At 48.3% G+C, this 13,592-nt stretch overlaps 1 protein-coding gene across 1 annotated transcript in view; it reads left to right on the plus strand.

Moving 5' to 3' along the window:
* Lhfpl4 (LHFPL tetraspan subfamily member 4) overlaps window positions 1-13,352 on the plus strand; it is a 28,308-nt gene extending 14,956 nt beyond the window's left edge. Inside the window, exons 4-5 of the mRNA XM_021165768.3 lie at window positions 5,144-5,380; window positions 9,550-13,352. Of these exons, the coding sequence (XP_021021427.1) occupies window positions 5,144-5,380; window positions 9,550-9,650 (338 nt within the window). The 3' untranslated portion in view covers window positions 9,651-13,352. The remainder of the gene's footprint in view (window positions 1-5,143; window positions 5,381-9,549) is intronic.
* Window positions 13,353-13,592: the final 240 nt, after the last annotated feature.

The following is a 13,592-nucleotide window of genomic DNA, read 5'->3' on the forward strand; positions in this document are numbered from 1 at the left end:
ATCTGCTAGAACTGGGTGTGTGTGCAATTGGAAGACCTTAAATAAGTATGGTTTAGTCATCTAAGATTTAGTTTCTCTTTGAGAATTTTATTTTAACTTTAATTTAAAAATTTTAAATTAAATTTAATTTTTTGAAGATTTAATTTTATTTGTGTGTGCGTGTGCGTGTGTGTGTGTGTATGTATGTGTGTCTGTGTATGATGCCTGCAGAAACTAGAAGACAGCATACGATCCATGAAGCTGGAGTAAATAGAAGGTTCTAAGTGCCCAGTGTGGGTGCTAAGCACCAAACTCTCTCCAGCCCTGATTCCAGACTCTTAGGTTAAAACAAATGTCCAAGAATCAGGCAGCCCAGAAGCAGTACAACAGTTGCTGAAGTTGTTAATAACATTCAGCTTCCTGCTCCCCCGCTCCTAGAATGTGACCCTTCTTTTCATTGCTAAAACTGATTGCAAGATTCCTTGACCTTACATTTATATTCTGTGCATCAGGATGGATAGAGAAATACATGAAGAAAAAGGAAACAGAAAGTATAGTCAAGGGACTTGAGAGATGGCCCAGTGGTTAAGAGCACTGGCTGCTCTTGCCAAGGATCGGGGTTCAGTTCTCAGCACCTACGTGGCAGTTCACATCCAGTTCCAGGAAATCTGATAGCCTCTTCTGACTTCCATGGGTACCAGGCACACAAGCAGTGCATATATGTTCAGGCAGGCAAAACACACATATACATTAAATGAATTAAACAACTTGAAGGAGTCTGTCCCAAGATAAGCAGGAAGTACCTGTCTGGGGTTGAATACAGGGTTTGTCTGTTCCCAGCTGGGTGACATTCAGTAAGAGACTCTGTCGCTCTGAGCCTCAGTTCCCTCATCCGTAAGTGATGTCTTTGTTGACCTCATAGATTACGAAAAAATATTTATTATTGTGCATACCACCATGATGTGTATGTGTGGGCACACGTGTCTCAGATTGCACGTGCAGGTCAGGGGGCAACTTTGTGGAGTCAGTTTTCTCTTCCATCTGGGAATCACAGTCAGGTCACCAGGCTTGCGTGACAAGCATCTTTACCTGCAGAATCATCTTGCAAACCCTTATTTTTTTTTTTTTTATAGGATTAAATGAGACAGTGAAACAATGTAGGAGCTTAGCACTCTGGTCTATAGTTAAACGCTCAGTACTGTTTATCTTTGGACAGAGGCCTTGCAATGCAGTCTAGGCTACCCTCATTCTCATGTCTTTCCCTTATTGTCCCTAGTGCTGGGGTAATATGTGTGGGTCATCATACCCATCTTCAGTGTTATTGTTAAAGATAAATTATTATTGTTGCTGCTGTTGTTATTACTATTGTTATTATTATTGCAGTACTGAACTTAGGGCTTTATGCAAGCACTTTGCCACTACTACACAACACTGGGGCTACACTCCAGTATGATATTATCAATCTAAAATTGTCATAATGCCTCCAGGCTGCCTGCATCCCAGGGTACCAGTAGACTCTAGGGTCAATGACTGGTCTATTCCAGGACCTTTACCTCTACACCAGTGGTTTTTTGTAAGCAATCTCGTTCTCAAATGTTCTGAGGGATTTTTAATACAACAGTAACTATTTGCTCCTATGATCTCGTGGGTGGAGGCCAGGGATGCAGCAGAGCAGCCAACAGTGGACAGGGCAGTCTCTGCCATAAAGTCTGTAGGCGGAAGGTTGTGAGTCCTTGCCACCTGCTTGCCCTGCATCTGAGTATCAGACTCAGGAGCCGCTGATGTTTCAACCAACATCTGACTTCTGAAAGAGGCTCACAGTCCACAGACCTCAGTGAGCTCATCAGGCAGGTGAGTGCTGAAGCCTGTCTTGTCTGTGGTACACCATAGCCATACTTGAGAGGCTTGGGTGAGGCTGACTTCTTCTGCCCCTCTCTCCCTCCAGACCTAAGAGAACCCATCTCAGTCTGGCTTTTCTTGAGTAGTTTGACCTCTGGTTCTCTCCCATTTCTAGAGAAGCCCCTAAGGCCTCATAGCCATCATCTGGTGTTCTTCAGAGCCAAGGAGGTAGGGAGGCTGTCTCAGTCTTCTCCAGCTGCCCCTGATGCTCTGGCCTCTGTTCCCAGTCTGTTTCCTTTGAGACAGCCCTTCGCACACATGACAGCCCTTCGCACACATGACAGCCAGTGGGTGACTTGATTTTACGCCTCCTTTCATGCTGAAGATAGACACCATGCCTGCCTGTGTCTGTGACACACCGCTCCTGTGGGCCCAGGATGGGGTCAAGGATTTCAGAAATTTATTTGTGAGATGTTCAAGGGTAGAGGCAGAGGCAGAGGCAGAGGCAAAGGGAGATGGAGAGGGAGGGGTAGGGGGAGAGGGAGCGGGAGAAGGAGGAGAGGGAGGGAGAGGGAGAGGGAGAGGAGAGAGAGAACACAAAGGATGGGGGGATAGATACAGAGATGGAAGAAAAAAGGAATAGAGAGGTCAAATGTTAACTAAAAAGAAGAAAGGAAGGTTGAAGCTCAGACTTGAGCACAGTGAGGGAGGGACAGGGGAGGGAGGAAAGGAAAAGATGGAAACAAAGGCAAAGAAAAAGAGGGAAAGAGAGACCAGCAGAGAGAAATGAGGTGTGTGTGTGTGTGTGTGTGTGTGTGTGAGAGAGAGAGAGAGAGAGAGAGAGAGAGAGAGAGAGAGAGAGAGAGAGAGAGAACTCGAAAGCACAGGGAAGAACATCTCACTGAGGTCTCAGTGCCCGTGTTGGAAAGGCGGAGGAAGCTAGGGCTCCGGGATACAGGAGTGGTTTCCATGGAGATGAGGATGCACCAGGAGCGAGCAAAAACAGCGAGGCCAGCCATTCTGGCACCTAGGGAGAGGAAGGCTGGGAAGCAACTGAAGGGATCGTGTGTGTCTGTTGGTCCCCTGCAAGCTCCTAGTCCCATTGCTGCCTTTTGCTAGAGCTCCTCAGCCCAGGAATGAGGAGACAAATCAAGGGCATCTAGGGAGAATGACATCCAAGTCTCCTCCTCCTTTTCCTCCTCTTACTCCTCCCTGCTCCGTGGCAATGATTGAGCACCTCAGGGCTTAGTCCCATGCCTACTTTCTGCTTTCCACAATATCAAATTTAAGTGCCCATGGATGCCTGAAGCTTCCAGGGTTAACCTCTGGCTCCTGTTCTCCCCCTGCCCTGGGGTGGGGTCTGCACTTGTTTCTCTATCTGTGCACCAAGGTGCATCTTCAGACTTTAATTCTCTAGCTCTCCTGGCTTGGTTCTGCAGCAGAGCTGGAGATTTCTTTTATGCCCATCACAGTGGGAGGTCCTGTCTCTGAAGATACTGAAGGCAGCCCTGGTAGAATGAGAGATTGATGACAGTGCTGTTGGGGACATTACATCAGGCACGGAGGATGGGTGGGTGTGGGATGGAATCCAACTTGCAGAACTCTGGGGAGGGAAGAGGAGTGTAGGGAGCACTCCCTTTTACTGGAGATGGGGGGAGGAGTGTCAAAGCCCTCACCCCTCTCCCATTGTGGGGACTGGATGGGCCACATATAGTGGACAGAACTGAGAACAGCTAAACTAATATCACCTAATGTCGTCTAATATCCAGGTTAAGCTCTTGGGCCTGGAGGAGTCAAAGGTCATACAGCTCAAAAAGCTTTGTGCAAGCTGCAGACCTAAATACTGCAGAGGGACTGAGCTGAGCAAGTATTTTCCATTGCCCATTGAGCCTGGTCCTTCTGATTGGTCTGCTGTGGGGCCCTGTGCCACTCATAGACAAGACAACCACTGTTTCCAAAGGAACGCAGTGGGATGATTGGCTCAGACTTGCCCCACCCCCTCCCAGCCTAGGCTGGTGTTGGGAGGGTTTGGTAGTTTAACCCAAGTGGGTGGATTGGATGAAGGAACTATCTTTACAGGGTCATCCTGGCCTGCCCTTTCTACCTTTATCTATCTCACCTGAAACCTACTGAACTATTTCCTTATTTGTGTAATTATTATTTTTGTTATGACTAGGGTTTTTGTTTTGTTTGTTTATTGTCTGTTTTTTTTTTGAGATGGTGTCTTGTTGGGCAAGCTGGGTTGTAACTGTGTAGATGAAGATGACCTTGAATTATTATATTTTCTGTGTGAGTGTTTTGCCTGCATTTATGTATGTGTTCCATGTGTGTGCAGTACCTACAGAGGCCAGAAGAGGGTGTTAGATCTCCTGGAAGTGTTGTAATACAGTTGTTGTGAACTGCCATGTTGGGTGCTGGGAACAGAACCCAGAACCTCGGCAAGATCGGCAACTACTTGTTATAACTAGTTTTGATATTGACAACTAACATTATATGGAAGTTACTGTGCAAAACACTTTGAGGCCCCCTGTCATCTTTACAGTCATTTGATGATAGTCTTAATCACCCCCATTTTACAGATTTGGAAACTGAGGCACAAATATAAAGGAATTGAGGCTCACAAAGCTATCAGAGAGCTGGGGCAACATTTAAATCCTAAAACCTATACTGCAACCTTCCTTTCTCCTATGTAAACTCCATGAGTCACAGATCCAAGAGCCTCCCTGAGCCCTGCTCTAGTGCCTGACAGACAGTAGGCCCACAGAAAAGATTGAACAAATTGGCACTTTGCTAAATGTCTCTGAAGCACCATGATTCCTATTCCACAGAACGCATAAGCCTGGCACCTCTTACCTCCCAATCACAGCTAGAAGTGGAGAATCTATAGGCTGGCCCAGCCATCAGTCCTCTGCAGTCTGTTTGCCTAGCATCTTTGAACGAATGCAAAGTGTCAGTGAGCTACCGTTGATCGAATAACAAAATTAAAACCAAAAACCAAAGACAAACTCATAAAAACGGGAGTAATGAGGATGGGGGGTGAGGGAGAGCAAGAAGCTGTCAGGGGGCGTGGCCTAGCATTGATATTTTCATGTTCCCTAAAGGCAAGGTGAAGCAGGAGAGGTCGAGGGTTCCATTTTCTGCTTCTTTGGGTCAACGTCGCTCTCCCAATGCATGAAAAGTAGTTATCAAACATTCAGATTGGTAGATGGGGCTGGGGGAATTCTCAGGACCTAGCCCCCACCCACCGTCTCTCTTCTAAGGAGTAATAATGCCTTCTCTTTCCTCCCTACTCCACGTCGGTGTGGGTCCTGCTCCTGATGGCCAGCCCTGTGCCTCGTCTTGGGCTGTATGATCTTCCCTGATGGCTGGGATGCTGAGACCATCCGGGACATGTGCGGGGCCAAGACGGGGAAGTACTCCCTGGGGGACTGTTCGGTGCGCTGGGCGTACATTCTGGCCATCATCGGCATCCTCAACGCGCTCATCCTGTCCTTCCTCGCCTTCGTGCTGGGCAACCGGCAGACGGACCTGCTGCAGGAGGAGCTCAAACAGGAGAACAAAGGCAAGTGTGTGGACCAGAGGGCAAGGCCTGCTGTGAGGCAGGAAAGGGCAACCACAGATGCAATAAAAGGAGTGAAGCAAAAATTACACACAGGGAGTTGGCGGTTCAAAGCACTGGCTCCTCTTCCAGAGGACCTGGGCTGATTCCCAACATCAACGTGAAGCCACAGGACCATCTTTAAGTCTAGTTCTAGGGGATTCAACATCCTCTTCTGGCCTCCTCTGGCGCTGTACACATAGTGCGCATAAATACACTCAAGCAAAATCACCCATACACTTAAGATAAATCATTTAAAAAGGTATACATAGAGGCCATTAAGATGGCTCAACAGAAAAAGGCACTTCATGCTAAGCTCGATGATCTGAGTTTGATCCTCAGGATCCACAAGGTGGAAAGAGACCCTGGAAAATTTGTCCCCTGGCCTACAGACACGCACACGCACGCACGCACACACACACACACACACACACACACATACACACACACACAGGGAGAGAGACTCGTACTCATTCAAGCATGTACTCATTCAAGCATGCACGCATGCGCACAGAGAACCTGAAAAATAAGCAAACAGGCTGAGGTTCAAAGGTTGTGGGTTCTCATCATCCCATGCCCTGTGAAGTGAGGGCACAGAGGTGACTGAGAAACTATATGTGGAGAGGGAAAAGGTAAGTTCAGAAGTGACTGAGCAGTGTGTTCATTAAGTCCCAAACCAAGCAGAAATAAGGGATGCATGGCTTAAATAAAAATTTAAAAAATGGAAGTTGCCAGGCAGTGGTGGCTCACACATTTATTTTAATCCCAGCACTTGGGAGGCAGAGGCAGGTGGATTTCTGAGTTCGAGGCCAGCCTGGCCTACAAAGTGAGTTCCAGGACAGCCAGGGCTATACAGAGAAACCCTGTCTCGAAAAACCAAAAAATAAAATAAAAATAAATAAAAATAAAAATAGGGTCTTACTCCATACCAGGCTGGATTTGAAGTTGACAGCACTCTTCCTGCCTCAACTTCCTAAGTATTTGGATTACAGGAGAGAGCCACCATTCCCACACATTTTGTTGTTGTTTAGACAGCATCTCCAAGCTGGCTTTCAAGTCACTATATAATCAAAGATAGCCTTAATCTTCCTATAATCACACTTCAAGTATTCAGGTTACAGACCTACACCAACACACCAGGTCATATATACATATATACATACACACACACACACATATATATTATATAACATATATATAATTTGTTTTATATAATATATAATGATACATTAAAATATAATATATTTAAATATATTACATTTATTAAATATATACTTAATATATTTTCATTTATAAACAATGTATTTAATATATATTAAAAACAAATAAATAATGGGGCTGGAGAGAGAGCTCAATGGTGAAAAGCATGTGTGGTTCTTCTAGAGGACATGAGTTTGGTTCCTAGCACCCAGGTTGGGCATCTCACAGCTGTCTGTTGACTCTAGATCCTGGGGAGCCAAAGCCCTCTTCTGGCTGCCACAAGCATCTGTGTGAACACATGTGACTTACACCAACACAGAGATACACACATAAATAAAATTTTAATAATAATCTTTTGTTTGTTTGTTTGTTTTGTTTTTTTGAGACAGGGTTTCCCTGTGTAGCCCTGGCTGTCCTGGAACTCACTCTGTAGACCAGGCTGGCCTCAAACTCAGAAATCCATCTGCCTCTGCCTCCCAAGTGCTGGGATTAAAGGTGTGTGCCACCATGCCCGGCAAAAGTAATCTTTAAAAAGATAAATACAGAAGCTGGGAGGGTGGTCATCTGGGATTGGGTCTGAAGGGGAGGAACCTAGGGTGTGAGACTGGGGCTTGTGCTATATGCAAATTATCAACAGCTACAGCTTTGAATGGTACCATTCACAAATTTATTACACCATGCTGTATGACTGGTGTATTACATATTGCATATATCAAGTAACAGTAAAATACAACAAGGAAATAATTTAGGCCATCAAGATGGCTTGTTATGAAACTCTGATAATTGAGTTTGAAGCCTAGACCCCGTCGTGGAAGGAGAGAACCAACCCCCAGGCTGTACTCTGATCTCACATAACCTCACTCTCTTCCACAGACATGAATAATAAATTTCATTTAATTAAAAAGAAAAAGAAACAATTTCGGTCATGCATACCTGCATAACCCCTGTTCTCTTGTGGCTGGCATTGGAGGATTATGATCTCAAGGCCAGCCTGAGCCACATATCAAGATCCTGTCTCAAAACAACAGGAAACAATTTACACAGAAAGCCAGACTCTCAGAGGTTAACTGCTTTTAGCGGATTGGTACCCACACACGTCATCGCACGGGTTGAATGGTAGTTTATTTTATTCTTCTTCCTATTAGGGAAGGTCTGAGGTTTCCTGATGACACTACAGTGAACATCTTTCTTCTACCTCCACACACATATTCACAAGTTTTTTCCCTTGGGGCCTTCAGATATAAAATATAATAACAGTGCCAGATAACCTCCAAAGGGCTGAGGCCAAGCAGAGTCTTCTGGCCCTAATGTCAGCCTACCACCAGTTCTGAGAGAGGCATTGTGGTGGATGCTTGTGTGTATGGGCACACAGTCTTTAGACTAAATCTCAGAGCAGTGGTTCCCGCCGTTCAACCTATGCTTAGCTTGTCCACTCCTTACAGTCATTTCTTACGGTCTCTGCTCACCATACAATGAGCTTAAATGATAACATACACAGCTGCGTGTCTACTCATCTAGCAGGAGACCTCAGTGTTGTGCTTAAAGTTTTCTTGAATGGTGAGCACAGACTAGAGTGGAAGTGGGTTAAGCCTAGGAATTACTTGACCTCGAGTTTCAGTTTCCCATACTTCATAAAACCAGGGTGATGAGAGCAGATCCATCTCCCAGGACTGTCACGTTGAGGGGAAAGTTTGTGTTTGCAAGGCGGCTGGTCTGGTACTTGGGGTCTGGTACTTGGGGGATGCTCAAAACGGTCAGCTCTAACAGGCCTCTGCAGGCAGGCATTATGAACACCGGGTTACAGGTGAGAACAAGGGTGGGGGAGGGGATGGTGTGCAGATGGAGGGAGAGCTTGCGCCAAGTCATCTAAGTAGTGAAGTCAGGGCTTGAATGCAGGTTCGAGTCCAGAACCAAGGTTCGACAACACACTACCTATCTTAGAGCTCAGGGAGGCCAAGGTTCGACGACACGCTACTTATCTTACAACTCAGCCAGGCTAGAGACTTTCTGTCCCCTTTTATTAGCTTCCTGGGACATTTCTCTGCTAATCTGACCTTAAAAACTCTGACAGATCCCTCCCATCATGTAGGTTCTTTGGTCTTGGTTTGAGGTCAGGACCTACCCCCTGGTGGCAACTTCCAGAAGTGCAAGGCTAAGCCTATGTGGATTCTCTGATGCTACCCTGGCAATGGATGGATGAATCTCTCAGTGGATGATGGGTCCATTCAGTGTCTCTCTCCTGTTCCCACATGGCTCCCTCACAAGTTCATTTACTTGAAAGACATGGCTCTGCTTTGTAGACTAGGATACACTGGAACTCACTATGTAGCCCAGGTTGCCCCCATACCTGTGGCAAGCCTTATGCTTCACTCAGCCTCTTGTTAAGGGTTAAGATTAAGATGGGAGCCAACTTTCCCAGCTACAGCTCATTGTTAAAATGATATGGGAGGCCAATCATGGTAGTGTATACCTGTAAGTTTTGTACTCTGAAGGCATAGGCAGGAGAATCAGATCAAGGCTAGCCTCTGCTACCTTGTAAATTCAAAGCCAGCCTAGGATACAAGAGAGTTAAAAACAACCCCTTCCTGCCCAATAAAACTCCCCACACTAGTGATGTGGGGGAGCTCCACCCATCTGCATCCTTAACTGCTTCATGGAGGTGGACACTGTAGGCCAGTTCCAAGTCAAAGGCATTTGCTATGACCCTTCAGAATGGCCCTGTGGAGTGGGAGATGGTCTTTATTTCACACATGAGAGCTAATGGTATGCTTAAGGCTGACCTGTCATTCAAGGACTTGGTTCTAGTCACTTCTGGCCATTTGTGTCTTGGGGAGTGGCTGAGGGGGCAGCTGGGACCTCACAGGCTCTAACATTCTCCCTTTCCCTCTCCCTCTCCCTCTCTCTTTCTCCTCTCCCCTCCCTTCCTCCCACAGATTTCGTGGGCACTACAGTAAGTTCCGTGCTGCGGCCAGGAGGTGATGTGTCTGGCTGGGGAGTCCTACCATGCCCTGTTGCTCACACACAGGGACCCTGAAAGCCGGGATTTTATAGCCCAGGAGTTGGCCTGACCTCAGCATATCCCGTCTGCTGCCCTCTCATTCCTGCGTTCAAGCTCCAGACCCAAATCTCGAACTGGCTGCACACGGACCTCCGGGCTCTGAAGAGAGGCAGGGGCTAGGTGGCAGCCTGGCAGAAGGCAGAGTCCTTGAGATCCTGAGAGCCTGAGTCTGGCCCCGCCTCCATTGGACCTAGTGGAGCCTGGGCCTCCCTCTCTGGTCCCTCGGTTTCCTTCTCTCCTGTGTAGACTAGCTGGAGGTCCTTGGGGATCCCCAGGGAAAGGACGCTCTGCCGCGCAATCTCCTTGGACCCCTTCAGTGTGCAGGGCTGCCTGCTGCGTCCTTGCCTGCCAGTCCTGATCGCCTAAAGAGACTTACTCAACACACTGCCCCAGGAGGGCCAGACTCTTTCCTACTTTATTTTTATTCGCTGATGATGGTCCCACCACATCTGCCACAAAGCTCCAGGTGCCACCAGCCCCCCAACGGGGCCTCCTCTGCCTCCATCATTCAAGCCTGCACCCAGCTCTCAAAAGAATCTGAGCCGTGCTGAGGGGGAAAGGATAGGGTCTTCCTTCCTGCTGCTGGTAGTCCTTCATCACCTCAGAGTCTGAGGGGGAGACACGGGCTCTGGAGGCTGTGGGAGGAGGCAGCTAGTCCCAGCCTGAGGCTGGTCTGGCCTCTTCCCTACTGGGATATCTCACTGGTGACTGGCCCCTCGAGCCTGGCCTGTTTTGTACAGCATAGACTTCTCAGGCCCATTGTCAGGGTTGGTGGCTGTGGAGAGGGGGCACAGAGGTGGGGACTTAGGGGTTACCCCTCTCCTTCTCATGCTTCCTACACCCTGGACATCTGCCAAGGGCAGAGACTGTCTTGCGTCTTTGATACTTTTCTGCCTAACTTGAACTTGCAGGTCACCTCTGAACAGGGTACCCTTGTCCCCACCCCAGGCCCTGTTACCCTGTCCCTGCCTCTTTCTCCTCTTTGCCCACTTCTCGCCTTGCGATAAGCCCAGGGTCTGCAACCTCATGGGCAGTGCTTGGAGCTGAGGTAGGTGTGTGTGCATGAGTGTGTGTGTGTATGTGCGTGTATGTGTGTGTATGCGTGTATGTGTGTGCGTGTATATGTGTGTATGTGTGTGTATGCGTGAGTATGTGTGTGCGTGTATGTGTGCGTGTATGTGTGTGTGTGTGTGTGTGCATGTGTTAGGAAAGGGCAGATGAGAAGATCTCTCTTCTCCTGCAGTGGGGGGCCCCTCCCTCCCCCTTAGCAGAGAGAAAAAAGAGGGAGATTCCAGGTGTTTTTGTTGTTGTTGTTGTTGTTGTTGTTTTGTTTTTTATTTTGTTGTAGTTTTTGACCATCTTTGGTTACCTTATGGATCTGGTTGGCAGAGCCATCTAATCATAGAAAAGCCTCCAGTCTCCAGTGGAGGGGTGGCAGATGAACGTCATCAAACATAATGTCTCCGAGGACACGGCCTGCTGCCTGGTCCTTGTGTCGAGGAATGTGTGCCTCCTATAGGCTGTCCAAGAGGCGTCCCATTTCCCTGTGTTACACAGGCCTCCGCCAGAGAGGAAGTACGGCTAGTCTATGAGTTTGCTGTCCTTGTGTTCATTTTCAGAGGACTTGGAGCTGAGTTAGGATTCCTGAGCCAGGCCCATGACCCAAGGCTGCCCCAGCAGGACCCTCCCTGGAATCTGATGCTGGTTCCTGGCAGAATTCCTGACACTTGGAACGTTCCAGATCCCATCTCCACATTTTCTCCTCTCTCCTCCAGGGTAGACACCTCCTCCCGAGCTTTGGCCACTGCCCTTGTGTTCCCCAGCTCTTGTCCCAACCTGGTCCCTCCCTGGAGCCAGAGTACTGGAGTCATCTTCAGCAGGTAGCCAGGAGACTGAGAATGGATAGGGAGGGCGGGGGAGCCTTGTCAGAAGGAGAAGGGAGCAGGAAGTCAGATCCTCGGCTTCAAACCAGAGGGGAGGGTCCAGGTAGTGGCGAGAGGGGCAAGAGTGAGTGAGTGACTGAGAAGTGGGCAGGAGCAAAGCTGGTGAAGTAAAGATGAGGCAGGAGACAGGTGACAGGCATGGAAAGGGAGGAATGGAGAGAGAGAGAGAGAGAGAGAGAGAGAGAGAGAGAGAGAGAGAGAGAGAGAGAGAGAGAGAGAGAGAGAGAGAGAGATCTGGAGAGGCACACGCAACGATGGAGAAGTGAAGAACTAGAATGGGTTGTCCATGGGTGGGCAGCAGATGAAGAAGCCTGGGAGGTGGGAAATGAAGGTGTAATTCACAGTGAGCAAGAACAAAATGTAGAGAAGAAAGAAGGTAGTGGGTGTGTGTGTGAAGAGGAAACGCTAAGGGTTGAGGAGGGCAGCCATGTGTGTGCTTGGAGAGCCTGTTTTCCTAAGAACACTTGCTGCCCAGGGGGGATCCTTTGTGCTTTGGCAGACAGGATAGAATTGACTTCTTAGAGGCCAAGGGGCTGTAAGTCTGCGGCAGCTCTGATCCTTTGGAGAGAACTGTGTGTGTATAAGGGACCAAGCAGGCCAGGCTGTGTTAGAGGTGGGCTAATCACGATGATGGGGAGGAAGGGCATGAGTTCCCTCTGAGGAGTCATCTACCAGTGTTCTCGCCACCCTCCAGCCAACCAGCTGCTGCCCAGCGGTGCAGTGTGGAGTTTCAGGCTGGCAGGCTGAGGTCTGCAGTCTGCAGGAGCCCCAGGGTAGCGCGGGGAAAGAAGAGAGGGAGTAATGGGAACCAAAGTGTGGTCTTGAAGGCTTAGAAGAGTTAGGGACAAAGAAAATGGATGTTTCGGCCAAGAACTCAGGTGAGGCTCTAACTGTCCTCCTGGCAGTTGACGTGAGACAGTTAGGGCGGGGAGCTGGCGTTAGCCTTTGGGGAAGGATAGGCTATGGATATCAACATCTCTGTTTCTGATCACCACCAAGAGCTTCCTGACGGGTCCCTGAAAATCCTCAGCTATTTGTGACTGGATGGAGAGGCTGGTGTTTGGTGTTAGCGGATTTCTTTGCTCTTGACAGAGAGGGGAGAGGAGAAAGCAGTTGTAGCTTCAATGGGGTCCAGCCTCTGCTCCAGAGCACTGTTTAGACTAGTCCTTGGGGTTGAGGGAAGTAGAACACTGCCCCCTAAGAACCAGAGCTATGGAGAAAAGCTGTCCCAAGGGCCTGAGGATACCGGGAATATTAACATCCTTCTGGGGCCTGCAAGAGCCAAGATGGCAGCTTGCAGATGGTGCTTGGGAGGACGGGGAAGCTTCTACAAGTTGAGTCCCTCTTGAGCACAGAGGGACTAGTCCTTCTCCAGCCTCTGGTATGAACCGAAAAAGGGAAACCCTCTTGGAAGGGCTGGACTCCTTCTAGCATGAGAGGCTTCTGGGGGCCCTTGTCTGGCTCAGAGCTAGCTTTTGGGTGGGACAGGAGGTATTCCTGAGAAGAGAGCAGGAGCCACCAGCCATCCCAGGACTCTGGCTGGCAGTCCTCCAAGGACCTGTGCTGTGTGTTAGGGTAGCTTGGTGTTGTCTGTGCCCCACTAGTAAGTTCTGTCTGAATGAGTCTTTGATGTTCACTGTCCAATTTGGTAACATTTCTTTTGGTCCCGCCCCCTTCTGCTGCTGGATTTGTGCTTCAGTGCAGGTGGAATGGTGTTCAAATAAAGACACAATTTATATCACCCATGCTAGCTGCTGCTTCTGATTCCTGACCCAGGGCCTCATGGGTGGGATACAACCCAACCCTTCATTCATATCAATGGCTGTATATTCATGGAGTGCTAATGTTCAGTGTGACTTAATGACAGTTTCTTTTTACCACAGCTTAAAAAAAAAAAAAAAACAAACCAAACCAAACCAACTTTGGTAATACATACCTGTGATCTCAGAACTCAGAAGACTGAAGCAGAAGGATT

Source organism: Mus caroli, unplaced genomic scaffold (assembly GCF_978045245.1).
Source record: "Mus caroli unplaced genomic scaffold, Mus_caroli_1 scaffold_7, whole genome shotgun sequence".
In the NCBI taxonomy this organism is placed as follows: domain Eukaryota; kingdom Metazoa; phylum Chordata; class Mammalia; order Rodentia; family Muridae; genus Mus; species Mus caroli.